Here is a 26,687-nt window from a genome sequence, read left to right as displayed (position 1 = left end):
CCAATTTAAATTGAAAGAATGGACGGTTTGTTTTGCCTTTATTTTATCCTTTTTTTTTTTTTTCCAAATATTAACATAACCTAAGCTTTTATTAATAATTAATTAGGGTACCACGTGCCTTTCAGGCTGCGGAACCCTATTGTCTTCTGTTATTTAGGATCTAGTGAGGTATTAATTAGGGAACCACGTGCCTTTCAGGCTGCGGAACGCTATTGTCTTCTGTTTTTTAGGATGTAGTGAGGTATTAATTAGGGTACCATGTGCCTTTCAGGCTGCAGAACCCTATTGTCTTCTGTTTTTTAGGATGTAGTGAGGTATTAATTAGGGTACCACGTGCCTTTCAGGCTGCGGAACCCTATTGTCTTTCTTCTGTTATTTAGGATCTAGTGAGGTATTAATTAGGGAACCACGTGCCTTTCAGGCTCTAGAACCCTATTGTCTTTCTTCTCTTTATTAGTATCAAGGGAGGTTCCCACTGGAAGCCTATTATTCGTGTCAAGATTATTATTATAATTATTCTAACTAAATGTGGAGACGATTCCAAGAAAACCGTTATAGCTAGCTTTACGAAACTTTAACTGAGTATACATACCGATGTAACTTAGTACATCACGAATTTTGTTTCGGCAATTTTGACTTGCATTGGCTGACATGGCCTGTGACGCCATAACAGCTTCTCCGAAAGTGCTGAACCGATCAATGGGAATTTTTACAAACTAGCAACGGTACTCAAGTAGGACGAGTACCGTTGCTAAACCACCTTTAGAGGCCATTTTTCCCCGCAAAGCGGGGGTTGGCCTTTTTCGGGAACCGTGGTTGTTGTTGTTTTTCGGTCCCCTTTTTGAACATTGCTTCAAAAAGGGGACCGAAAAACAACAACAACCACGGTTCCCGAAAAAGGCCAACCCCCGCTTTGCGGGGAAAAATGGCCTCTAAAGGTGGTTTAGCAACGGTACTCGCCCTACTGGCGGGGCTTCAATTGGGAAGCCCAAATGAAAAGGCAAAATATCAGAAATTGAAGGTTTTTTTTATTTTAAACGATTTATATAAACATCTGTTAAATCATATCACAGGCGAATCATCAAAATATAAACTCTGAAACCATGTAAATGTCTGAAATGAAGTTGAAGTCCAAATACCTTCGGAGGAAAGTTCTGACTTTCACGCTCTGAAATGCTCTTTGAAAACAAGTTTCAAACTTGAGTTCAATTCAATGTCGTGATCCTTGAAACAAGATGGTTACAGCTCTGCCTCCCAGTGGCGCAAAACAAACAGGACAACTTATCCCCATCTAGGCTTCCTCAATACTGGGTTCGAAGGTCCTTTCATGGATGTGAAGACAAATGGGTGTAAATACCTTAATTTAAATAAGTGCTGCGCTCCCCACAAACACAACAATATTACTCGACCTTTAACCAAACATCCGGGTCAAGTCTGAACCTTTGAAGGTTACCAAGCTAACTTCCCGGCCGTTACCACTGATTATGTGCAGAGACGTTGTTTGAAGGTTACCAAGCTAATTCCCCGACCCTAACCACTGATTATGTGCACATCCGGGTCAAGTCTGAACCTTTGAAGGTTACCAAGCTAACTCCCCGACCGTTACCACTGATTATGTGCACATCCGGGTCAAGTCTGAACCTTTGAAGGTTACCAAGCTAACTTCCCGGCCGTTACCACTGATTATGTGCAGAGACGTTCTTTGAAGGTTACCAAGCTAATTCCCCGACCCTAACCACTGATTATGTGCACATCCGGGTCAAGTCTGAACCTTTGAAGGTTACCAAGCTAACTCCCCGACCGTTACCACTGATTATGTGCACATCCGGGTCAAGTCTGAACCTTTGAAGGTTACCAAGCTAACTTCCCGGCCATTACCACTGATTATGTGCAGAGACGTTGTTTGAAGGTTACCAAGCTAATTCCCCGACCCTAACCACTGATTATGTGCACATCCGGGTCAAGTCTGAACCTTTGAAGGTTACCAAGCTAACTCCCCGACCGTTACCACTGATTATGTGCAGAGACGTTGTTTGAAGGTTACCAAGCTAATTCCCCGACCCTAACCACTGATTATGTGCACATCCGGGTCAAGTCTGAACCTTTGAAGGTTACCAAGCTAACTCCCCGACCGTTACCACTGATTGTGTGCAGAGACGTTGTGATGAGCGTGGCTGATGTCGGAGTTGCTGCTCTGAGCCAGAAGCTTGCCTTGAATCCAGGAGAGTATTCCTACTTCAACCCTAAGGTCATGGAGGGCTGGGTCGGTCCAGATCACTGGACGTTGAGACCATTCAGGAAACGTAAGACCACATTTTATCGAGTTTTGAATCAGCTGATGATTGCATGGTGCTTGTGGTGACGGAACCGGTCATTTTGCACTCTTCTGTTTGCGATTTTCTCATTTCATTTTCATTCTTTATAATCCACATGTTAACATCTAATAATGATTGATCGCCATTTAATGTTAGAATTTAAATAGCCTTCTCTTTCCGCAATGATTGTTTGCGGCTTTGTTACTTGCAAAATCGAAGATTTGTCAAATATATTGATTGGTTGAGTTTGTTATTCTGTCTGCCTGTCTGACTTTGTCTGTTTGTCACTCGCCTACCGGTCACAATTTTAAACCGATCTTCACGAAATTTTACCAGATGGTAGAGCTGGTCATAAGGGAGAAGCCTATTGATTTTGAGGTCACAGGTCAAAGGTCATCTGGAATCGCCATTTTTTTATCTGATTGACCTGAAAATTGAACAGCATTTGTATATTGTCACTAAATTGGAAAACCAACTTTTTTTTAGGTCAAATGGTCAAAGGTCAACTCAAAGTCAAACTTCCAAAATCATCAATTTTTATCTGAAAAAAAAAAAAGCATCAATTTTTATCCGATTGACTTGAAAATTGAACAGCATTTGCACATTGAGTCACTAAATAGGAAAACCAACTATTTTTGATGTCAAAGGTCAACTGAAGGTGAAACTCCTGAAATCATCAATTTTCAGATGAAAAATCGTCATTTTTCATTCTGTTAATCTGAGCTTTGATCAAGATCGTCAATTTTAATCTTGATGAAATGGACAATTTGATGGATTAATGACAACCTTTTTTGGGGTGGGGGCATGGGGGGGGTGTGATGGGGTGGATTTTGCAAGTACCGTGCTCTGCATGACGTCTTCTTGTTTGTTCGTTTGTTTGTTGACTACTGTAGAAGTGGAAATTTTCGCACAATTTAATTTTTGCGCTGAGCGACGTGAAAATGTAAAAATATTTAATCTCACGGAGCAGGCACATGACATGACAATCTTAACGATATAATCTTAACGATACAATATTAACGAATCTTAACGATAAACGAAGGTTTAGCAAACCTAGTGTAAACAAGACGTATCGGGTCGAGGTTGAAGCAGGCGCTGCATTGATATAAGCAAGTAGCAAGTTAATAGCGCTAACAGATGAAGACTTTGCAGTTTTGCATGCATGATGCACTTGTGCAATCCACTTTCCTTGTACCAAGAGACTTGGTGTGTGCACGCTTGAGCATACATGGAGACACATGTGCAACATATTGTGTGTGTGCCATGCACGTTAGGTGTTATTAATAGCACTGTATAGAATCCATACTTCATTGGTTCTGTACACAGTGGTAAGGCACATCAAATCAATAATTAATTCAATGCAGAGATTCGTAAATTGAATGGCGTACATAAACCTGGAAATGCTCGCTCAAACGCCAATTTTATCCAAGTTTGCGCGTTGTCCTCTGTGCCATACTCTTGAATTTGTTTCGGGAAACATTGAAATTCGTCCATTTTTTTGGATTTTTGGACCCGATGAAATTCAAATTCATCCATTCATCCATTCATCCATACTTCTTCCAAAGAAGTATATTTTACGATGAATTGGGGATGCTGAAATACAGAACAGTGCTGTACTGAAGTTGTGAACCGGGTAGACCTACGCTGCACCTGTTGGGCAAGCGCATTGCTTGCTACTCACTACGGGGCGACTGGAAACTGTTGGAATATGGCACATTCTTTGTAAGATCTGATACTGTAATCTCTTTTAAAAAGGTAAATATATCCGCGCGTCATTAAATTTGTGCTTCTCCGTTGTGCGAACATTGACGTAGCGTGAAAATTTCAACTTCTACAATAACCGACACTGCTTATTATTTGAAGTTCCGAATGATTTCTCATGGAGCGTTAATCCAGCTCGGTGGAGATCCCATAGGAATCTGCCGATATTTTGCAGCGTATGATCAAACTCGGAAAAAACCCAAGAAAGTTTTCGAACTGGATTTCAACAAAGACGCAGACTTTGAGGAAGACTTTCGCAAGCCAAAGGTGTGTGCCGGTGTTGAACATGTAATGGAATTGCAAAGGTACTTTAGAGCTGTGAACATTTTCCTGTATTTTATGTTTTCTTATTTAGCAAATTGAAACCTACCTGTGCAGACAAATGCAGTATTAGGGTACCAAGCCTTACAGGTTGCGACCCTATTCTTTTCAGATTAGTATTGTTACATTTGTAGGGGGTAGGCAGTAATTACCTTAGAGCCAGTTAGTTTGCGTAGGTAATGTGCTCCGACTGTCGTGAAGAAAAAGAAACCTCGATGTATCATGAGTTGGAAAATTGTGTAGATCAGATTTTTTTTTTTTTTTTTTTTTTTTTTTTTTTTTTTTTTTTTTGTATACAATATCGAGGCTCGTGAAAGAGCGAACATTAATCACACAGAAAGACAAAGCGACACATAAAACATATAACATAGGGAGCGGTAGACAAGATGGGGAGAGAGGGGGAAGGACACAAACACAACATTTGAGAGCAGGGACCGAGAGACATGGAGACATCGAGAGATCTGAGAGAGGGCGAGGGCTTTGGGGGGGGGGGCGGGGCGTGGGAAGGGGGCAGTGGGAGAGGTATAAAACATATGGACACTGCCAGGACTTCCAGGAAAGAAGTTGGAATTTCAAACAAGGTGGATCTGGGGTGAATTAGCGGGGGTAGAAAAGATCAAGGTTTTGGATGGGGGAAGATAAGAGATGGTGGTGAACAGCTGTTTTAAAGACCTGGAGGGAGGAGTGGGATTGAAGGGAGTGAGGGAGTTTGTTCCAGAGGCGGGAGAAAAGAGGAATGAAAGAGTGAAGGTGAGCGGAGAGCCGAGATTTCGGCAGTTTAACCATCAGAGGGTTGCTGGCAGATCTTGTGCGACCTGTAGGAATATTTGGGGGACAGAGCACAGAGAGAGCTGGGGGTGCAAGGCCGGAGAGGAGTCGGTAGAAGACAGAAAGACCACCTACCTGCCTGCGGTGAGTGAGTGAAAGGCCCTCAGAGATAGCTTCATCGCGGGAGATTCCAATAATTCTGAAAGCTTTGGTTTCAACAGCGTGAAGCCGAGCTAGGTGTGAGGCAGGAGCACCGGCCCATAGGGGAGAACAGTATTCCATTGAGCTGCGGATGAAAGCCTTGTATGTGGTGAGGAGCTCAGGTGTGCCGAGGAAGGACTTCGCACGACGGAGGATGCCCAGTCGGCGACTGGCTTTGGAGGCCAGCTTGGAAATGTGGTTTTCCCAAGAAAGATCATGGCAGATAGTGAGACCCAAAATCTTGAGCGACAGAACTTCTTGGAGAGGATTGTTGAGAAAGTAGATGGGAGGGTTGTCCAGTCGATCTTTTCGGAGAGACATAGTAAGAGTGTGAGATTTGTCAGGATTGAAAGACATGTTCCACTTGTTGACCAGTCTGTGATTTTGTCCAGGTCTTCAGAGAGTGAGGAGGCAGCAGACTGCCGATCTGAGGGAAGAGGAATGGAGCGGCAGAGAGTGGAGTCATCAGCAAAGAGATAGAGAGGATTTTCGAGAGAGTCAGAGAGATCATTGATGAAGACCAGAAAAAGCACGGGGCCCAGAACACTGCCTTGGGGAACTCCAGCCTGAACAGGAAGAGGAGATGAGAGAAACCCATTCAGGGCCACACGTTGACGACGACTAGAGAGGAAGTCCGCCAGCCATGCGTGGAGATTTCCATGGATACCAAAGGAGGAGAGTTTGGTGAGCAGAGCGGGGTGCCAGACCGTGTCGAAGGCACGTGATATGTCGAGGGAGACAGCTCTAATTTCCTGTTTGGCATTGAGGACCTCCATCCATTGTTGAGACAGCAGAAGCAGCATGTCCAGAGTAGAGTGACCTGGTCTGAAACCAAATTGATGATCAGAGATCAAGCCATTGGAGAAGAGGAAATATTTCATATCAGAAGCAATGATGGATTCCATGACTTTGCTGATAATTGGGAGAAGGCTGATTGGTCTGTAGTTGCTAGGATCTGTTTTTGCACCTTTTTTGTGCAAAGCGGTGATGTTGGCTGATTTCCAAGCAGATGGCAGTTGACCTTGAGCAAAAGAGAGGGTGAAGAGAACAGAGAGAGGGTGAGATAGAGCAGCAGAGCAGGATTTTAGGACCCGTGGGCTGATGCCGTCGGGTCCAGTTGCAGAATCAGAGTCGAGGGTTGACAGAAACTTTTCCACCTTGTCAGGAGGAAAGGACACGGAGTCCAGGAGCAGCAGGGTACGACTGGGTATGGTGGGTACAGAGAGGGATGGGTTTGGGACACAAGATTTAGAGGCAAACACAGAGTTGAGGCATTCAGCTTTTTCACGTGCGGAGTCAGCTGTGTAGCCGTTTGAGGTAAGGGAGGGGATGGAGGGGGAACAAACACCAGAAACGGATTTGACCAGACGCCACCAGGATTTGGAAGAGGGAGACAGATAAGAGAGTTCGGTCTTGAGAACGGAGAGATATTGTTTCCTGGCTCTCCTGAAATGTCATGTAAGTGTATCTTCGTCCCCATACCATGAGAGGGGTGGGGTTTGTTAATTAGCGAGGGATTATGGGTAACTTAATCCACTGTATGTAATTGCCTCTAATATTTTCGTAAATTAATCCACTGTATGTAATTGCCTCTAATATTTTCCTGTGTTCCTTATGACACCCCACTACAGACACCTAGTAAGAAATCGGCCATTAACCACACTAATTAAAAAAACCAACCGGAAGCCAGGCATCAAGCACTATCGCTGATAACACCGACTTGGTGAGCACACAAGCACAGGCAAGTTCATGAGGCCACGCCTCGAAGAGCAGTGATTGGTCCTGGATTTGATTGAAACAAGGACTGGTAAGATGAGACTCGCTGATGAGAGTGGAGACGGAGACGTCATGGGATGACGTCAGAGCGTCAAGTACAAGATAGTTGGAGCGGCGGACATTTTCTCTCTTGGGTCCATACTTTGTTGGTGAACGGTCGCCGAAAAGCTCACTCTCAGCATCGACATTTTATCTCTCTCAGCATCGACATTTTATCTCTCAGCATCGATGTCCTTTTGGTTATTCTCGTTTTGGGATCAGGTGGTGAACGGTCGATACTGCTCTTGCGCAAGGAAGCTTCATCGTGAACGGTCATGTTCCGACATCTTGCTATTGGTCGTGAGGAGGCGGAACTGCGGACGGAGAGTTGCGGTTTCCTGTGCAGCGATTGTGAGGACAAGCGCGGCTGGAAGAGCGAGCTGCACGACAAGGCCATTTGCTTCGTGCACGGAGTCGGGAGTGAGCGGGCCGTGAGTGAGGCCGAGTTCGCACGAAATAACGTGCGTTTCCCACAAAGGCCTCAGACAATCTTTAACGATTCCTGACGAGATACACCAGCCAATTTGAGCTACAGTATGTGCCTACTAAATCACATCTATTTATTTTCCAGTTATTTTATCCTTTGTCTGGATTCAGGTCTGAATGGGAGCACTCCAATTCGGAATATCGTGTTATTGTGTTTTCTTTGTTACCAACATTTTCTTTAATAAATCCGGTATATTTGTACATTTTAATTCCGTGTTGTTTAAGTTAATTTATCCAGGTGTGAAGACGTCTGGTGGAGGCCGTCCATGTAAGTTCGTCATCCCCCTTTTCCCTCGCGTGTAATGAATACCGTCATATTGAATTGAACGCCTTGGAGTTGAAAATCGTTTGGTCTTCCGTGTCACCCTGCGGTGTTCACCACACAGGGTAGTCACACGACAGTATTATTCTTGGAGCCATATTTTTCACTTTTTAAAATCGCTTTTAAATTGGTTTTCTCTGCAACCGCATGACCGATATATGCAAAAATGTCAACATAGGAGCAACTGACTCCCTATGAAGAATTTTTATTGATAAATATGACGTCCTGGTTCATGTGGCATGGCAGCGATATTGGCTTTAAGGAAAAATGTCGACACTCTTCCTCTTTGAAGCCGCTGAACAACAAAAAAAAATGAAACTTGACACATGTAATCAACTCCCCATGGGAAAAGTTTGATAACGATGACATCATCAGTGAAATGGTGTGGCAGGCCTAATTGGATGAATCTAAATCTTTATGCGAAAACTTTGAACCTGCATATATGTGACACAATTCAAGATCAATTTTAATTTTGACATTGGTGACGTGGTTTGGCAGCCATAGGCAGGTTCATAGGCAGGTTCATAGGCAGGTTCAGCAGGTTCAGCATTTGGCAGGTTCAGCAGCCATGACATGGATTGAAAAAAAAAAACCTTCAAAAATCCTCTTCTCCAAAACAGCTTTACTAAGCGATGTGAAACTTCATATACATGATCGACTACCCATGGGGAATATAGTTTGAAAATTATAACGTCATTGGTCACATGGTCTGGCAGCCATATTGTATTGAAGCTAACACGTTTAAAAACCTTCTCTCTAACAGCTCAACCAGCGTATACAGCTCAATATATGATCAATCGAACAGCTCAATATATGATCAATGTGAAACTTTAAGTCTGTCACTTGGTCTGGCAGCCATATTGGTCACTTGGTCTGGCAGCCATATTGGATTGAAGGAAAACCTTTTTTTTAAACACCCTTCTCTTGAATTGCTCTACTGCAACACCCTTCTCCCATTGCTCCGCTTAACCCAAATTGGAATTGTGGGAATGAAATGAATGGGAATTGAAAGAAAGAGATAGTTTGAAATGGGGAGACACCACTCCAGGAAAACATAGACTAATTGACCACAACGCATGTCACCATTCCCTAATTAACCCTGTGACAATGGGCAAAGGTCTAACATTACATAGACAAAGATATAACTATCTCGGGATTCCTACAGTGTGAATGGATGCGCTCCCCCTGGGGATGCATTTTGCAAAACCACAAAAACATTTGACTGCGCCAGGATCACAAAGTTTCTTCACTTGCATTTTTGTTTCACACCATTAGAATAGAGCAGTTAGCACCCAAAAAAATTCTCGTGCAAATTTCTGATCAAGACCCTTTTTAACGCTTTTAGGGGTTCTTCATATCAACAAATTACCAACATGAAAACTTTTTACGTACCAAATAATTATTTTCATGTGTCTTTCTGATTTATTCAAAGTGGGAATTTTGTTCGGGCTCAGCATTTTCATTACATTTTTGCGAGACCATTTTTGAACCCTTGGAGCCTAAGGGGAGCTCAAAGGGAGTGCATGAATGAAAATTGGGTATTTGGGTAAATTTAAACACCCCTTTTGAAGATAACTAAGCTCATCATGAAAAAAAAAAAAAGGTTTACCCTTGGTCAGACAGATTTCACTTCGCAGGGGTTTTAAACTGCCATTTTGTTTCTGCCTGCTTTAAAATGCCTTGCCTTGGAACAACGATGGCCTCTCAAGGACTAGTTAAAGTATTTAATCAAAATACGTGTTCAGATTTGAAGATCGGATCTCGTGGATTACATAAGCAGCGGAATCTAGAGTGAAAACTGAAAAGGTTTAAGACAATAGCGATTCTTATAACTTAGCATATTTATTTAAGAAAGGCTGTGATCCCTCCTCCATATTTACACAAGAAAATGTCAAATTGCCAAAGCATTAAACTTAACCTTTTCTACTATTTGAAAATTATATTGAGTGAAGAAAAGATTAAGAAATGTGCCAAAAGTGTAACTTGAGTGCAAAGAAAATAATTAACGAGCGTGATCGCCCTGAAGGCTCCCCACAGTCGCGGCTGGGTTCTCCGTGGGGAAATCTCGGAGTTATAAAGGCAAAATAAATTAAACTAGAACTGCCACTTTAAAACTGCTGGCAGTGATGACCGGTTTACTCGCACCCACTTTTCATACAACCCCACTTTTGATACAACACCACTTTCATTGGACATGCTTTGCCACAACCCCCTTGGATACAACCCTGATAAACACTCACACACACACACACACACACACCCTTCACACACACACACACACACACACACACACACACACACACACACACACCCCTTCACACACACACACACACACATCCCCCCTCCCCCCACACGCACACCCCTCCACACATACATACACACACACACATACACACACATCCAACCCCCCCTCCTTCACACGCACCCCCCCCCCCACATACACACATATCCACCCCCCCCCCAAACCCACACACCCCCCCCAAACACCCCCACGCCCCTCCCCCACACGCACACCCCTCCACATATACACACACACACACACACACACCCCCACCTCCACACATACACACACACACACACACACATACACACACACACACACACACACACACACACATCTGCGCTCCCTCCATACGCACACCCCAACCCCCCCACCCCCACACACACACATATCCACCACCCCCCCCCCCCCCACCCACCCACACACACACACACACACACACACACACACACACACACACACATACATCCACACACACGCACATCCACACACACACACACACACACATTCCCCCTCCCCCCACATGCACACCCCTCCACACATACACACACACACCCCTCCACACACACACACACACACACACACACACACACACACACACACACACACACACACACAAACATGCACACACACAAACACACACACCCCTCCACACACGTACACACACATCCAACCCTCCCTCCTCCACACGCACACCCCAACCCCCTCCAACCTCCACACACACACATATCCACCCCCCCCCCCCCCCCCCCCGACACACATCCACACACATCCACACACACACACACACACAGATATCCACACACACGCACATCCACACATCCAACCCCTACTCCTCCACACGCACACCCCAACCCCCCCCCCCCCCCACATACACACATATCCACTCCCCCACCCACCACAACACAACACAACACAACACACCCCACCCCCCACAACACAACACAAAACATCCCCCCCCCCCACCCCTAACACACACACACACACACACACACACACACACACACACACACACACACACACACACACACACATCCAACCCCCTCCTCCACACGCACACACCAACCTCCCCCCCCCCCCCCCACATACACACATATCCACCCCCCCCCCCCCACACACACACGCCCCCACACACACACACACACATACCCCCACCCCTAACACACGCGCACACCAACCCCCCCCCCCCCCCCCCACACACACACCATCCCCCCCCCCCCCCCACACACACACCATCCCCCCCCCACACACACACACCCCCCCCCCCCCCCCACACCCACACACCCACACACACACACACATCCACACATGTCAATCCATGCACTGATTGCAGAAAAAGCCATTTTAAAAAGAAAATTAACCTGAAATTGCAGACAGAATTATTTATTTTATCTGAGAAGCTAAACGAATCTTCTTCTTCTTTAATACCTCAAACTTTATGTGAAATGCGATCGATTTTAAAAAATCAGAATTTGAGCAAATCTGTTTCATTCGTTTGTTAATATGCCTCATCTATTGACAAATCTGCAATTATAATTTTTTTTGAGGTTGAAATGACCGCGGGAGATCGCGTTATAGTGATGAGGTCCTGGATGGACATCTTCTTTTTCAGTCGCACACAACTTTGAGTGAAATACGATCGAGTTAAAAATAGTCAGAATTTGAGCAAATCTGTTTCATTTGTTTGTTAATATGCCTCATCTATTGACAAATCTGCAATTATAATTTTTTTTGAGGTTGAAATGATCGTGGGAGATCGCGTTATAGTGATGACGTCTTGGATGGACATCTTCTTCTGCAGTCGCACACAACTTTGAGTGAAATACGATCGAGTTAAAAATAGTCAGAATTTGAGCAAATCTGTTTCATTCGTTTGTTAATATGCCTCATCTATTGACAAATCTGCAATTATAATTTTTTTTGAGGTTGAAATGATCGTGGGAGATCGCGTTATAGTGATGATGTCTTGGATGGACATCTTCTTCTTCAGTCGCTCACAACTTTGAGTGAAATACGATCGAGTTAAAAATAGTCAGAATTTGAGCAAATCTGTTTCATTCGTTTGTTAATATGCCTCATCTATTGACAAATCTGCAATTATAATTTTTTTTGAGGTTCAAATGACCGCGGGAGATCACGTTATCGTGATCACGTTCTGGAAAGACAATCGGTGTGGTTCTTCTTCTTTCAACAATAAAGACTTATAGCTTCGAGACCGTACATCCAATCATCTTGACATTTTGCACACTTGTTCCGCTTGATGAGAGCTACATTGCATTAAAAATTCAAGTCGATACATGCAGTGGTTCAAGAGTTACAAGCTTTTTAAAATTTAACTTCCATTATTTATTGCGGCCAAACTATGTGACTTATCAAAACGTCTCAAGTAACGTTGAAACATACCCCCATGAGGAACATTTGTGTAAAGTTTCCACTCGATATCTCCACAAATTATGGAGGTGATTCCATTTCTAGTTTGAGCTTTAAAACATCATAACTCTGAAACCATGTGTCGGATGACGTCGTGCTCATTGACTTTTTTGTTCGTCATGGGTATGCGAATATGCATGCCAAGTTTGGGCTCGATCCGTTCAGCCGTTGCGGTGAAAAAGGGGTTTTTGTGTTTTTTCACGAAAAACAAGATGGCGGCCGAACCATGTGACGTATGACTTCGAAAATTTTTGCATTCTGAGTTTTTTTTAACTAAGCATCTGGGAAAAAAATCCCATTTTCAAGGGAGAAAATTTTTTGTTTGACGAATTCTAACCTCTTAACGTTAGCATTTTTAATATACTCGATACACATGTCTTTTGTTCCCATTGAAGAGTTCTTTAGAATGAGCCATTCCTCAAATTTTTCCATTGAGGCGTTTCGGAGATAGAGGGGAAAAGCTTTTAGCTCTTTCACGAGCCTCGATTCAGTATACAAAAAAAAAAAAAAGTTGCATTTGTTTTACAAGATGGCGCCCATACCACGTGACCTATGACGTCATAATTAGCATTAAAAAATTCATCATTTGATGAAAATTTCCTGTCAATCCGACCAGCGGTTGCTGAGAACATTAATTATGAAGTTTTCGGAGGTGCAAAATACGGCGGAAGAATAATAATAATAAGAAAAACTCTAGCAGTAATAATAGGTTATTCTCCATTTCATGGAGAGTAAACCTAATTAAAGATTTAATTAAAAGAATGATTAACATAATGTTATGAATGTTGGGGTAGGGGATATATAGATTCAGGTAGATCTGCATAGGTAGGTGTTCCGATGTCGTGAAGAAGAAGAAGAACCATTTCGATGTACAGTAAGTCAGAGATCTGTTTCGGCGGTTTGTTGGATTAAGTGTATATCTGTGATCATACAAGGATGATCGTGTGATAGGTAGAGTAGGGATTATGCTAATTCCCTGGTGTGTCAAACCTGTGATTATTCCGGTGTCCCATATGGCAACGCACCCATAGACATTAGCTGGGCCCATTAGCGCACCACACCCTACTTAAATTCCCCCTCCGCCACAATAACAGTACGACTCACAGGAAGCCAGTTCGGGACACCGCCAATGGAGCCGCAGCCAGCCGCATCGCCAGCTGGCATTGCAACACACGTCAAGCAGGCAGGCAAGGGACACGCTCAGAGGGGCAGCAATTGGTCAAGGCAAAGGGCGAGAAAGAAGCAGGTGGCCGATTGGCAGAGTAGAGGATGACTTGTGATTGGTCAGGGGAGGGGCAGAAAGCTTCCCCGTGATTGGTGGAAGGAAGGTGGAAGGAGCGACACACTGATTGGCCACCGACTGATGGTATGACACCAAGGGCGCGAAGCGCTCGGCCAATGCGGGGGGATCGACACGATCAGAACATTCGAGAGGTTAAGAAGCGACGCATTGATTGGGGGGAGGGTGAGCTGACGTCACGAGACGGCCAGTAAAACCACTTGCTGGCCGACATTTCCCTCTTCTCGTTTTTGGATTCCTTCCTGCCCGGATCTCTCGCTCGCTCGCTCTCGCTCTCGCTCTCGCTCTCGCTCTCGCTCTCGCTCTCGCTCTCTCTCGCTCTCTATCTCTCTCGATCTCTCTCGATCTCTCTCGATCTCTCTCTCTCTCTCGATGGATCTCTCTCTCTCTCTCTCGATGGATCTCTCTCGATGGATCTCTCTCTCTCTCGATGGATCTCTCTCTCTCTCGATGGATCTCTCTCTCTCGATGGATCTCTCTCCCTCTCTCTCTCGATGGATCTCTCTCTCTCTCTCGATGGATCTCTCTCTCTCTCTCGATGGATCTCTCTCTCTCTCTCGATGGATCTCTCTCTCTCTCTCGATGGATCTCTCTCTCTCTCTCGATGGATCTCTCTCTCTCTCTCTCGATGGATCTCTCTCTCTCTCTCGATGGATCTCTCTCTCTCGATGGATCTCTCTCTCTCTCGATGGATCTCTCTCTCTCTCGATGGATCTCTCTCTCTCTCTCTCTCGATGGATCTCTCTCTCTCTCTCGATGGATCTCTCTCTCTCTCGATGGATCTCTCTCTCTCTCGATGGATCTCTCTCTCTCTCGATGGATCTCTCTCTCTCGATGGATCTCTCTCTCTCTCGATGGATCTCTCTCTCTCTCGATGGATCTCTCTCTCTCTCTCGATGGATCTCTCTCTCTCTCTCGATGGATCTCTCTCTCTCTCTCGATGGATCTCTCTCTCTCTCTCGATGGATCTCTCTCTCTCTCGATGGATCTCTCTCTCTCGATGGATCTCTCTCTCTCTCGATGGATCTCTCTCTCTCTCGATGGATCTCTCTCTCTCTCGATGGATCTCTCTCTCTCTCGATGGATCTCTCTCTCTCTCGATGGATCTCTCTCTATCTCGATGGATCTCTCTCTATCTCGATGGATCTCTCTCTATCTCGATGGATCTCTCTCTCTCTCGATGGATCTCTCTCTCTCTCTCTCTCTCGATGGATCTCTCTCTCTCTCTCGATGGATCTCTCTCTCTCTCTCTCGATGGATCTCTCTCTCTCTCTCTCGATGGATCTCTCTCTCTCTCTCTCGATGGATCTCTCTCTCTCTCTCTCTCGATGGATCTCTCTCTCTCTCGATGGATCTCTCTCTCTCTCGATGGATCTCTCTCTCTCTCGATGGATCTCTCTCTCTCTCTCTCGATGGATCTCTCTCTCTCTCTCTCTCTCGATGGATCTCTCTCTCTCTCTCGATGGATCTCTCTCTCTCTCTCTCTCGATGGATCTCTCTCTCTCTCTCTCTCTCTCTCTCTCTCTCTCGATGGATCTCTCTCTCTCTCTCTCTCGATGTATCTCTCTCTCTCTCGATGTATCTCTCTCTCTCTCGATGTATCTCTCTCTCTCTCTCGATGTATCTCTCTCTCTCTCTCGATGTATCTCTCTCTCTCTCTCGATGGATCTCTCTCTCTCTCGATGGATCTCTCTCTCTCTCTCGATGGATCTCTCTCTCTCTCGATGGATCTCTCTCTCTCTCGATGGATCTCTCTCTCTCTCGATGGATCTCTCTCTCTCTCGATGGATCTCTCTCTCTCTCTCGATGGATCTCTCCATCGATCTCTCTCTCTCTCTCTCGAGATGGATCTCTCTCTCTGGATATCTCTCTCTCTCGATGGATCTCTCTCTCTCTCGATGGATCTCTCTCTCTCTCTCTCGATGGATCTCTCTCTCTCTCTCGATGGATGTCTCCATCGATCTCTCTCTCTCTCTCTCGAGATGGATCTCTCTCTCTGGATCTCTCTCTCTCTCGATGGATCTCTCTCTCTCTCGATGGATCTCTCTCTCTCTCTCTCTCTCTCGATGGATCTCTCTCTCTCTCGATGGATCTCTCTCTCTCTCTCTCTCTCTCTCTCTCTCTCGAGATGGATCTCTCTCTCTCTCTCGATGGATCTCTCTCTCTCTCTCTCGATGGATCTCTCTCTCTCTCTCTCGATGGATCTCTCTCTCTCTCTCTCTCTCTCTCTCTCGATGGATCTCTCTCTCTCTCTCTCTCTCGATGGATCTCTCTCTCTCTCGATGGATCTCTCTCTCTCTCGATGGATCTCTCTCTCTCTCGATGGATCTCTCTCTCTCGATGGATCTCTCTCTCTCTCTCTCTCGATGGATCTCTCTCTCTCTCTCTCGATGGATCTCTCTCTCTCTCTCTCGATGGATCTCTCTCTCTCTCTCTCGATGGATCTCTCTCTCTCTCGATGGATCTCTCTCTCTCTCGATGGATCTCTCTCTCTCTCGATGGATCTCTCTCTCTCGATGGATCTCTCTCTCTCGATGGATCTCTCTCTCTCGATGGATCTCTCTCTCTCTCTCGATGGATCTCTCTCTCTCTCTCGATGGATCTCTCTCTCTCTCTCTCTCTCTCTGGATCTCTCTCTCGATGGATCTCTCTCTCTCTGGATCTCTCTGGGTCTCGATGGATCTGGATCTCTCTCTCTCTCTCGATGGATCTCTCTCTCTCTCGATGGATCTCTCTCTCTCTCGATGGATCTCTCTCTCTCTCGATGGATCTCTCTCTCTCTCGATGGATCTCTCTCTCTCGATGGATCTCTCTCTCTCTCTCGATGGATCTCTCTCTCTCTCTCTCGATGGATCTCTCTCTCTCTCGATGGATCTCTCTCTCTCTCGATGGATCTCTCTCTCTCTCTCTCGATGGATCTCTCTCTCTCTCTCTCTCGATGGATCTCTCTCTCTCTCTCTCGATGGATCTCTCTCTCTCTCTCTCTCTCTCTCTCTCTCTCGATGGATCTCTCTCTCTCTCTCTCTCTCTCTCTCGATGGATCTCTCTCTCTCTCTCGATGGATCTCTCTCTCTCTCTCGATGGATCTCTCTCTCTCTCTCGATGGATCTCTCTCTCTCTCTCGATGGATCTCTCTCTCTCTCTCGATGGATCTCTCTCTCTCTCGATGGATCTCTCTCTCTCTCTCGATGGATCTCTCTCTCTCTCGATGGATCTCTCTCTCTCTCAATGGATCTCTCTCTCTCTCTCTCTCGATGGATCTCTCTCTCGATGGATCTCTCTCTCTCTCGATGGATCTCTCTCTCTCTCTCGATGGATCTCTCTCTCTCTCGATGGATCTCTCTCTCTCTCGATGGATCTCTCTCTCTCTCGATGGATCTCTCTCTCTCTCGATGGATCTCTCTCTCTCTCGATGGATCTCTCTCTCTCTCTCTCGATGGATCTCTCTCTCTCTCTCGATGGATCTCTCTCTCTCTCTCTCGATGGATCTCTCTCTCTCTCGATGGATCTCTTTCCGTTTGGACCCTTGCTTGTGGGTGACGAACGGTGGAGAGACTGTGGAGCGCCGGCGATCCTGCTCCCCTGTTGTTCGCGTACGGGACCTCACGTGTGAGCGACGACCGTGCAGGGGAGGCCTGCCGTGGCGGCGTACGTGGGCCTGGTGGAGCGTGAACGAGGCGCATCGAAGCCTAATTCCCGCCAACCGGAGCCGTGTCTGGACTGCACGCTTGTGGCCTGGACGACGTGCTCGGACCTGACGAACACTGACACACCTCAGCTAGACGGAGATAAGCTCGCACCACACAAACACAACGCTGATTTTAATTTATCCTCCCTGTTGTCGAAGTCTGCATATAGGAGCGCTCATTTGGGGTTTTAGCTATCGTTGCATTTCTTTGTATCGGGGTCCGGCAATAAAGCCGTGTTATTTTTGTACATAAATTCTGTTTTGTGTGGTTTATTAATTTGCAGGGTGAAGACGTCACCAAGGCCGACCAGGTAAATCGGTATTCTTCATTCCGTCTCGCATATCATTCGCCATCAATTGGATAACGCCTTTATTAAGCTCGATTGCCATCTGTGGCGTACTCTTGGTGTTAACTGAGAGCCAGCCACAGGACAATAACTGGAGGATTACAATGAGTAAAGCAACGCGACAAGTGAACGAGTTCAAGAGAGAATTCGAAAAATATCCGAATAATATTTGAATTTATCTACCCTTTGAAAAACTTCCACTCATTTTTGAGGCGTCGCTCTCGCCCATTTCCTCGCACTCATCGACTTCCTCGGTCCCTCCCCGCCTCCAATTCCTCACTCTCCACCCTCTGCCCATTTCTCACTCCCTCCTCTCTCTTTCTCTTGCTCTCACCCACCTTGTTGCACCCTCTCCCTCCTGGAGTGTGGCAGGGCATTTCTCTTCACCCCCCCCTTCCTCGCTCTCCCCACCCCCGATCTCGCTCTTCCCACCCCCTACCTTGCTCTCCCCCTCCCCTTCCTCGCTCTCCCCCACTTCCTCACTTTTTTATTTTTTTATTTTTATTTTTAAAATACAGAATCGAGGCTCATGTAAGAGCTATCACATTGAACATGAAAACATGCACAGATACATAAAACATACAATGAAATAAGTGGAAGACAAGAGGGGGGAGAGGGAAGCACACAAGCACAACAACAGTAGAGAACAAGGACGTTGGTAGATCTGTGGAAAGGGTAGGGCTGGGGAAGTGGGAGGTGTACACGGTATAAAGCAAATTAACACGACTAGGAATTTCACTACGAGGAATTTCAGGAAAGAAGTTGGGGATTGAAAGAGGTGGATTTGAGGTGTATTATCGGGGATAGAAAAGATCAAAGTTTTGGATGGGGGAAGATAAGAGATGGTTGTGAACAGCTTTTTTAAAGACCTGGAGGGAAGAGTGGGATTGAAGAGAGTGAGGGAGTTTGTTCCAGAGGCGGGAGAAAAGAGGAATGAAAGAGTGAAGGTGAGCAGAGAGTCTTGATTTTGGCAGTTTCACCAGAAGAGGGTTGCTGGCAGATCTGTTGCATCCTGCAGGAATATTTGGGGAACAGAGCACAGACAGACCAGGGGGAGCAAGACCGGAGAGGAGTCGGTAGAAGACAGAAAGACCACCTACCTGTCTGCCCTGCACCCCTCCCCCCCCTGCTCCCCTTCCTTGCTCGCTCCCCTCTTCCTTGTTCTCCCCCTTCTTTGCTCTTCTCCCCCCCCCCTCCTTCCTTGCTGTCTCATCCCACCCCCACCCCCATTCCTTGCTCTCCCCCTGCTTCCCCCACTTCCTCTCTCGCCCAACTTCCTCTCTCGCTGCACTTCCTCTCTCGCCGCACTTCCTCTCTCGGCGCACTTCTTCTCTCGCCGCACTTCCTCTCTTGCCCCACTTCCTCTCTCGCCCCACTTCCTCTCTCGCCCCACTTCCTCTCTTGCGCCACTTCCTCTCTCGCCCCACTTCCTCACTCTCCCCTCCCTTCCTTGCTCTCGCCCCTTTCACCCCTCTCCTCGCTGCCCCAGCCCTTCTATCTCTCCCCTCCCTCTCCTCTATCTCTCCTCCTTCTCTATCTCCCCGCCCCTCGTCACTCTCCTCACCCCCTCCTGTATCCCTCTCTCCCCCACGTCTCTCTCCCCCACGTCTCTCTCCCCCACGTCTCTCTCCCCCACGTCTCTCTCCCCCACGTCTCTCTCCCCCACGTCTCTCTCCCCCACGTCTCTCTCCCCCACGTCTCTCTCCCCCACGTCTCTCTCCCCCACGTCTCTCTCCCCCACGTCTCTCTCCCCCACGTCTCTCTCCCCCACGTCTCTCTCCCCCACGTCTCTCTCCCCCACGTCTCTCTCCCCCACGTCTCTCTCCCCCACGTCTCTCTCCTCCACGTCTCGCTCCCCCACGTCTCGCTCCCCCACGTCTCTCTCCCCCACGCCTCTCTCCCCCACGCCTCTCTCCCCCACGCCTCTCTCCCCCACGCCTCTCTCCCCCACGCCTCTCTCCCCCACGCCTCTCTCCCCCACGCCTCTCTCCCCCACGCCTCTCTCCCCCACGCCTCTCTCCCCCACGCCTCTCTCCCCCACGCCTCTCTCCCCCACGCCTCTCTCCCCCACGCCTCTCTCCCCCACGCCTCTCTCCCCCACGCCTCTCTCCCCCACGCCTCTCTCCCCCACGCCTCTCTCCCCCACGCCTCTCTCCCCCACGCCTCTCTCCCCCACGCCTCTCTCCCCCACCTCTTTCTCTCTCCCCCACCTCTTTCTCTCTCCCCCACCTCTTTCTCTCTCCCCCACCTCTTTCTCTCTCCCCCACCTCTTTCTCTCTCCCCCACCTCTTTCTCTCTCCCCCACCTCTTTCTCTCTCCCCCACCTCTTTCTCTCCCCCACCTCTTTCTCTCCCCCACCTCTTTCTCTCCCCCACCTCTTTCTCTCCCCCACCTCTTTCTCTCCCCCACCTCTTTCTCTCCCCCACCTCTTTCTCTCCCCCACCTCTTTCTCTCCCCCACCTCTTTCTCTCCCCCACCTCTTTCTCTCCCCCACCTCTTTCTCTCCCCCACCTCTTTCTCTCCCCCACCTCTTTCTCTCCCCCACCCCTTTCTCTCCCCCACCTCTTTCTCTCCCCCACCTCTTTCTCTCCCCCACCTCTTTCTCTCCCCCACCTCTTTCTCTCCCCCACCTCTTTCTCTCCCCCACCTCTTTCTCTCCCCCACCTCTTTCTCTCCCCCACCTCTTTCTCTCCCCCACATCTTTCTCTCCCCCACCTCTTTCTCTCCCCCACCTCTTTCTCTCCCCCACCTCTTTCTCTCCCCCACCTCTTTCTCTCCCCCACCTCTTTCTCTCCCCCACCTCTTTCTCTCCCCCACCTCTTTCTCTCCCCCACCTCTTTCTCTCCCCCACCTCTTTCTCTCCCCCACCTCTTTCTCTCCCCCACCTCTTTCTCTCCCCCACCTCTTTCTCTCCCACTCCTCTTTCTCTCCCCCACCTCTTTCTCTCCCCCACCTCTTTCTCTCCCCCACCTCTTTCTCTCCCCCACCTCTTTCTCTCCCCCACCTCTTTCTCTCCCCCACCTCTTTCTCTCCCCCACCTCTTTCACTCCCCCACCCCTTTCTCTCCCCCACCCCTCCTTAATATATCCATCAGTGAAGTGATAAGTTGTACTTGCGTATATGTTGAAGCGCGGTGCTACGCGCGCTACTTGTTTAGCAAGGAGGAAGCGGACAACGCGGTAAGTTAAAAGAGTCTTTATTGCAAGAGCTCCACTGTAGCACTGGAGCGCTCCGGGCTGCGCGCCCGGTGTATATCCCGAGGCCACGCCTACCCCTCGGGCGTGGCCCCCGCCCACTTGGTGAGCGGAGTGATGCCATCACGCCAGTGAGCTTTCGTGTCCGCCACACGCGCCCCCCCCCAGAATTCCCGCGCACCTGGAGGGCCAGTTTGCGGGGCAAACGGATGAACCGGCCGAAGCGCCCTGTGGCGACTGGCGGGGTGCAGGGATGCCAGCCGGGATGCCTCCGGCTGCACCCGGGATGGGTCCCGGACCGGGGGGCGGCGTGCCGGCGGGGCTGGGCGGTGCCAGGGGTCCGCCCGCAGGGGGGCGGCCTCGACGCGGGGGCCGAACCACCGGCGGTGGGTGGTCCACGTCGAGGTGGGCCGGCTTGAGGCGATCCACTGAGACGCGGTCGGGAGTACCGCCGATGTCCAAGGTGAAATGTTTCACCCCGGTCTCCAGCACACGGAAAGGCCCGTCGTACGGGGGCCGCAGTGGTGTCCGGTGCCGGACGAAGACGTACTCCGTGGTGCGAAGCTCCGGGGCGACGTGCGTAGGTGGGTGCCCGTGGTGCGCCGTCGGCACCGGGGCGAACCTCCGGGCGGTCTCCTGCAGCGTGGAGCGCTCCTGCGCCGCGGACCATGGTGCCGTGGGGTCGGGGAGGAACTCGCCCGGCACCCGCAGCGGTTGTCCAAAGACCAACTCCGCCGCGGATGCGCGTAGGTCGTCCTTGGGTGCCGTCCGGAGGCCCAGCAGGACCCAGGGGAGCCTGTCGACCCAGCCGCCGTCGCTGAGGGTGGCTCGGAGCACGGCCTTCAACGAGCGGTGGAACCGCTCGCACAGGCCGTTGGCCTGGGGTGGTAGGCCGTGGTTCGGTGCAGCTGAACCCCGAGCCCCCGCGCGACCGCCCCCCAGAGCTCCGAGGTGAACTGGGGGCCGCGGTTGGACGAGATGTCCGAGGGGGCGCCGAACCGGGCGACCCAGGTGGCGATGAACGCCTGCGCGATGTCCGTCGTCGCCGCCAAAGGCACGGCCTCCGGCCACCGGGTGGTGCGGTCCACCATTGTGAGGACATGGGTGAAACCCTGCGAGGGGGGCAGAGGTCCCACCAGGTCCACGTGAACGTGGTCGAACCTACGCTCCGGCACCGGAAACGGGGCCAATGGGGCCTGGGTGTGTCGGTGCACCTTCGCGCGCTGGCACGCGAGGCACGTTCTGGTCCAGCCGCGGACGGCCTTCCGGAGGCCATGCCAGACAAACTTGTCGGCGACCAACCTCTGGGAGGCCCTCGTGCCCGGGTGGGACAGGCCGTGGATGGCGGCAAAAAACCTGGCGCTGCCAGCCCCCGGGCACGATGGGGCGAGGCCGCCGGAGGGAGACGTCGCACCAGAGGGCCGTGCCCACGCCGTCGAACGGCACCTCGGTGATGCTGAGGCCCGTGACGGCGGTCCGCAAGGCCTGGACGTCGGGGTCGGCGGCCTGGTCCGCCGCCATCCGGGCATAGTCGATGCCGAGGTGGACTGCGTGGGCGACGGACCGGGAAAGGAAATCCGCCACCGGGTTGTCCTTCCCCGCGACGTGCCGGATGTCCGTCGTATATTCGGACACGGCCGAGAGGTGACGCTGCTGCCAGGCCGACCACGGCTCGGTGACCTTGCCCATCGCGAAGACCAGTGGCTTGTGGTCGACGAAGGCCGTGAACGCACGGCCCTCGAGCAGATGGCGGAAGTGCCTGACCGCCAGGTGGAGCCCGAGCAACTCGCGGTCGAAGGTACTATAACGGCGTTCGGGCGGGCGAAGCTGCCGGCTGAAGAACGCCAGCGGTTGCCAAGCACCACGCACCCATTTCTCGTGCACCGCGCCCACCGCGTAGTCCGAGGCGTCGGTGGTGAGGGCGATCGGTGCATCGGGCGCAGGGTGCGCGAGCATGGTGGCGTTGGCCAAGGCGAGCTTCGCGCCGACGAACGCCGTGTCCATCTGCTCGGTCCAGGTAACGTCACCTTTGCCCGGCTTCCCTCGGAGGGCCTCGTGCAGGGGGCGCAGGAGCTGGGCGATGCGGGGCAGGAACCGATGGTAAAAGTTTACCATGCCCAGGAACTCCTGGAGCCCCTTGATCGTGCGGGGGCGCGGAAACCCCTTCACTGCCTCCACCTTGGCCGGTAGGGGGACGGCCCCTTGCCTGGTGATGCGGTGCCCCAAAAGGTCGATCTCGGCGACGCCGAACCGGCACTTGGCGGGGTTCACGATGAGGCCATCCTGGCCCAGGCGTTCGAAGAGTGTGCGGAGATGGTGGATGTGCTGCTCGCGGGACCCGCTGGCGACGAGGATGTCGTCCAGGTAGACGTACACAAAATCCAAGTCGCGCAAGACGCTGTCCATTAGTCGCTGGAACGCCTGAGCCGCATTCTTCAACCCGAAGGGCATCCGAAGAAATTCGAAAAGTCCGAATGGCGTGATGACCACCGTCTTCGGGATGTCCTCCGGCCTGACGGGGACCTGATGGTAACCGCGTATGAGGTCCACCTTTGAAAAGAAGGACATGCCCGCCAACCGGGCGGAGAAGTCCTGGATGTGGGGGACGGGGTAGCGGTCGGGGGTGGTGGCGTCGTTGAGGCGCCGGTAGTCCCCGCACGGTCGCCATCCCCCGCCGGGCTTTGGCACGATGTGGAGCGGCGACGCCCAAGCACTCTCGGAGCGCCGCACGATGCCGAGCCGCTCCAGCGTAGCGAACGCCGCTTTAGCTACCGCGAGCTTCGTCGGCTCGAGGCGTCGTGCCCGGGCATAGACCGGTGGCCCGGCGGTGGGGATGTGGTGTTCCACCCCGTGCTTGACGGCCCCCGCCGAGAAGGTGGGCCGCGTGAGGGCCGGGAAGCCGGCGAGGAGGCGCGTGAATTCGTCCGCTGCCGGAAGCGTACAGATCAACCTGGCCGGAACCGAACCGCTCAGCAAGCCGCTCGGCGAGCCGCTCGATGAGCCGCTCCGTGAGCTGCTCAACGACCTGGGCAGCAAGCGAGCGAGCTGAACGTCTCGGCCTGGTCGAGCCTTCTGTGCTTTACGTCCACCAACAGCCCATTAGTGCACAGGAAGTCCGCGCCGAGCAGTGCCATGGGCACGTCGGCAGTGACGAACGACCACCGGAAAACCTGCCCTCCGAACCGCAGAGAGAGGCAGCGTTTTCTGTATGTGCGTATGGACGTACTGTTGGCAGCAAGCAGCGCGGGGCCCCGGCCCGCGGTTTGCTTGTCGGACGTACCGGCGGGAACGACACTCACCTGCGCTCCCGTGTCGCACAGGTAACGGCGCCCGGATAAGGTGTCCGTTATGAACAGTAGGCTGTTTGAACGGCCGGCGCTCAGTGCCACTACTGAGGGCCGGGCCGGGCGTTTCCCGACCTGCCGAATGAGCACGGCGGGCGACACTGCCGAGCCTCGTGGCCGAACTGGGCGTGGAAAAAACACCAGGTTGGTGGCAGAGGCCGCGGTTTTCTCCGCGGTGGTGGGCGGGGCGTGGCGGCGGCCGCGAGGTGTGCATCAGCATCAGCCACGAGGTGTGCATCAGCCTCGGGATGCGCGACGGCCGCGCCAAAACTCGCCTGCGTGTCCAAAGCCGCGAAGAACTTGTCGGCCTCAGCAGCGAGAGCTCGGGATTCCGTTGTCGCAGAACCGGCCAATGCGAGGCGTACTCGTGCCGGCAGCTGGCGTCGAAATAACGCCTGGAATAGAGCATTCGGGGTTTCGTCGCCCATCAGCGACAGCATATGGTCCATGCGGACCGACGGTCGCGTGTCACCGAGCTTGGGGAGGTCCAGGAGGCGGTCGGCCCATACGTCCACCGTGAGGCCAAACGTGGCGAGGAGGAGATGCTTGATCGCCTCGTACCTGCCGTCGGCCGGTGGGTTCCTCAGGACCGACACGACGCGGGCGGCCGTGCCCGGCCCGAGAGAGGCGACCACGTGGCAGTACATGGTCTCGTCCACCGTGATGCCTCGAAGTCGGAACTGGGCTTCTGCCTGCAGGAACCAAACTTCAGCTTGAGCCTCCCAGAACTCGGGGAGTTTGATTGTGACCGCGTTGGTTGCCATTGGTGTGGCGTGTTCGGGTGGTCAGCGACGGCTGACCAGAACGTCGGAGGGTCACCAATGAAGCGCGGTGCTACGCACGCTACTTGTTTAGCAAGGAGGAAGCGGACAACGCGGTAAGTTAAAAGAGTCTTTATTGCAAGAGCTCCACTGTAGCACTGGAGTGCTCCGGGCTGCGCACTCGGTGTATATCCCGAGGCCACGCCTACCCCTTGGGCGTGGCCGCCGCCCACTTGGTGCGCGGAATGATGCCATCACGCCAGTGAGCTTTCGTGTCCACCACAATGTAATATTTACATATGCATTTTACATTTTTGTAACGGATGTCATCCAAAAAATAAAAAATGGTCTGTCGGTAAAAGTGGTGTTCATGTACCCACCAGCCAAAATAAATTGAATACCCCTGATTATGTACTCGGTTTATTTTTTAACAACATGTGATGTGAACATAATCTAATGGACTCTACATGTGTCATAGTATCTGGTAGCAGGACTTTTTATGGTGCTTCAACCCTTTATGTTTATTACCTTTTGTTTATTAACTGAGTTAACATGATATGGTGCTTCAACTCTCAAAGGAAGTGAATCGATGACATTCCTTGTCACAACCATATCCAAGTTTTGTTAAATGTGGAGTACATTTTGTTGCAACTCTTTGCATATTAAACTGCAGCGATCGGCTTTTCTGCAGCTCCCGATCTATATGTGCACCGACGTGTTCATGTGAGGACTCTTTGATGTTTCCCTTGACTCGTAGGCAATAACGGTTATCTGCAAAAGCACATTGCTGAAGCACAGTACGCAGGCAACGACACTGCCAGATGACCTGCACTACGATCCGAGCAACTTCCTGCGTCTCTACCTCAAGCCTTCTGTAGTGGTATGCACACCATGTTAAAGCAATCGATCTCATGAGGAGATTGCACCTTGGAGCAAAACATCAAAGATGCAGTATTTGGCCCTGTGGACATAAGAGTCTCGAACATTCACAATATCGCCCTGTCCAATGGCTGTGCCTTGGGCTCCCCTTAAAAACCAAAATCATCCATTCTGTATTGATGACGTTTTACACTCCATGAATCTGATATATTGTTGTTGTGTGCCATCGTAGATGTGATCGATTACTTTGTCATCTGATCAGAAATGATCCATCGGCAACTGCAAAACCTATCGGTATACCGAGCGTGAAAACACCAACCACTGCTTTTCTGTTGTTTTCTCCCTCGCCATAGACAAGGCAACAATTGTATTACCAACATTTTAATACACGAACCTAAACAAGAGGAATAATTGCTTTGCAATATATGTCCCCTTCCGGTCCCAATATTATCCATTGCAAGGCCATAACTTTTT

General features: G+C 50.3%; 1 protein-coding gene across 1 annotated transcript in view; it reads left to right on the top strand.

Moving 5' to 3' along the window:
* NCAPH (non-SMC condensin I complex subunit H) overlaps positions 1–26,687 on the top strand; it is a 204,855-nt gene that overhangs the window by 97,967 nt on the left and 80,201 nt on the right. The window contains exons 10-12 of the mRNA XM_068111352.2: positions 2,155–2,303; positions 4,252–4,343; positions 26,092–26,214. Coding sequence (XP_067967453.2) covers positions 2,155–2,303; positions 4,252–4,343; positions 26,092–26,214 — 364 coding nt within the window. The remainder of the gene's footprint in view (positions 1–2,154; positions 2,304–4,251; positions 4,344–26,091; positions 26,215–26,687) is intronic.

This window comes from Myxine glutinosa, chromosome 3 (genome assembly GCF_964187855.1).
Source record: "Myxine glutinosa chromosome 3, kmMyxGlut1.1, whole genome shotgun sequence".
Taxonomy (NCBI): domain Eukaryota; kingdom Metazoa; phylum Chordata; class Myxini; order Myxiniformes; family Myxinidae; genus Myxine; species Myxine glutinosa.
This window is presented reverse-complemented; position numbering and strand designations above follow the sequence as displayed.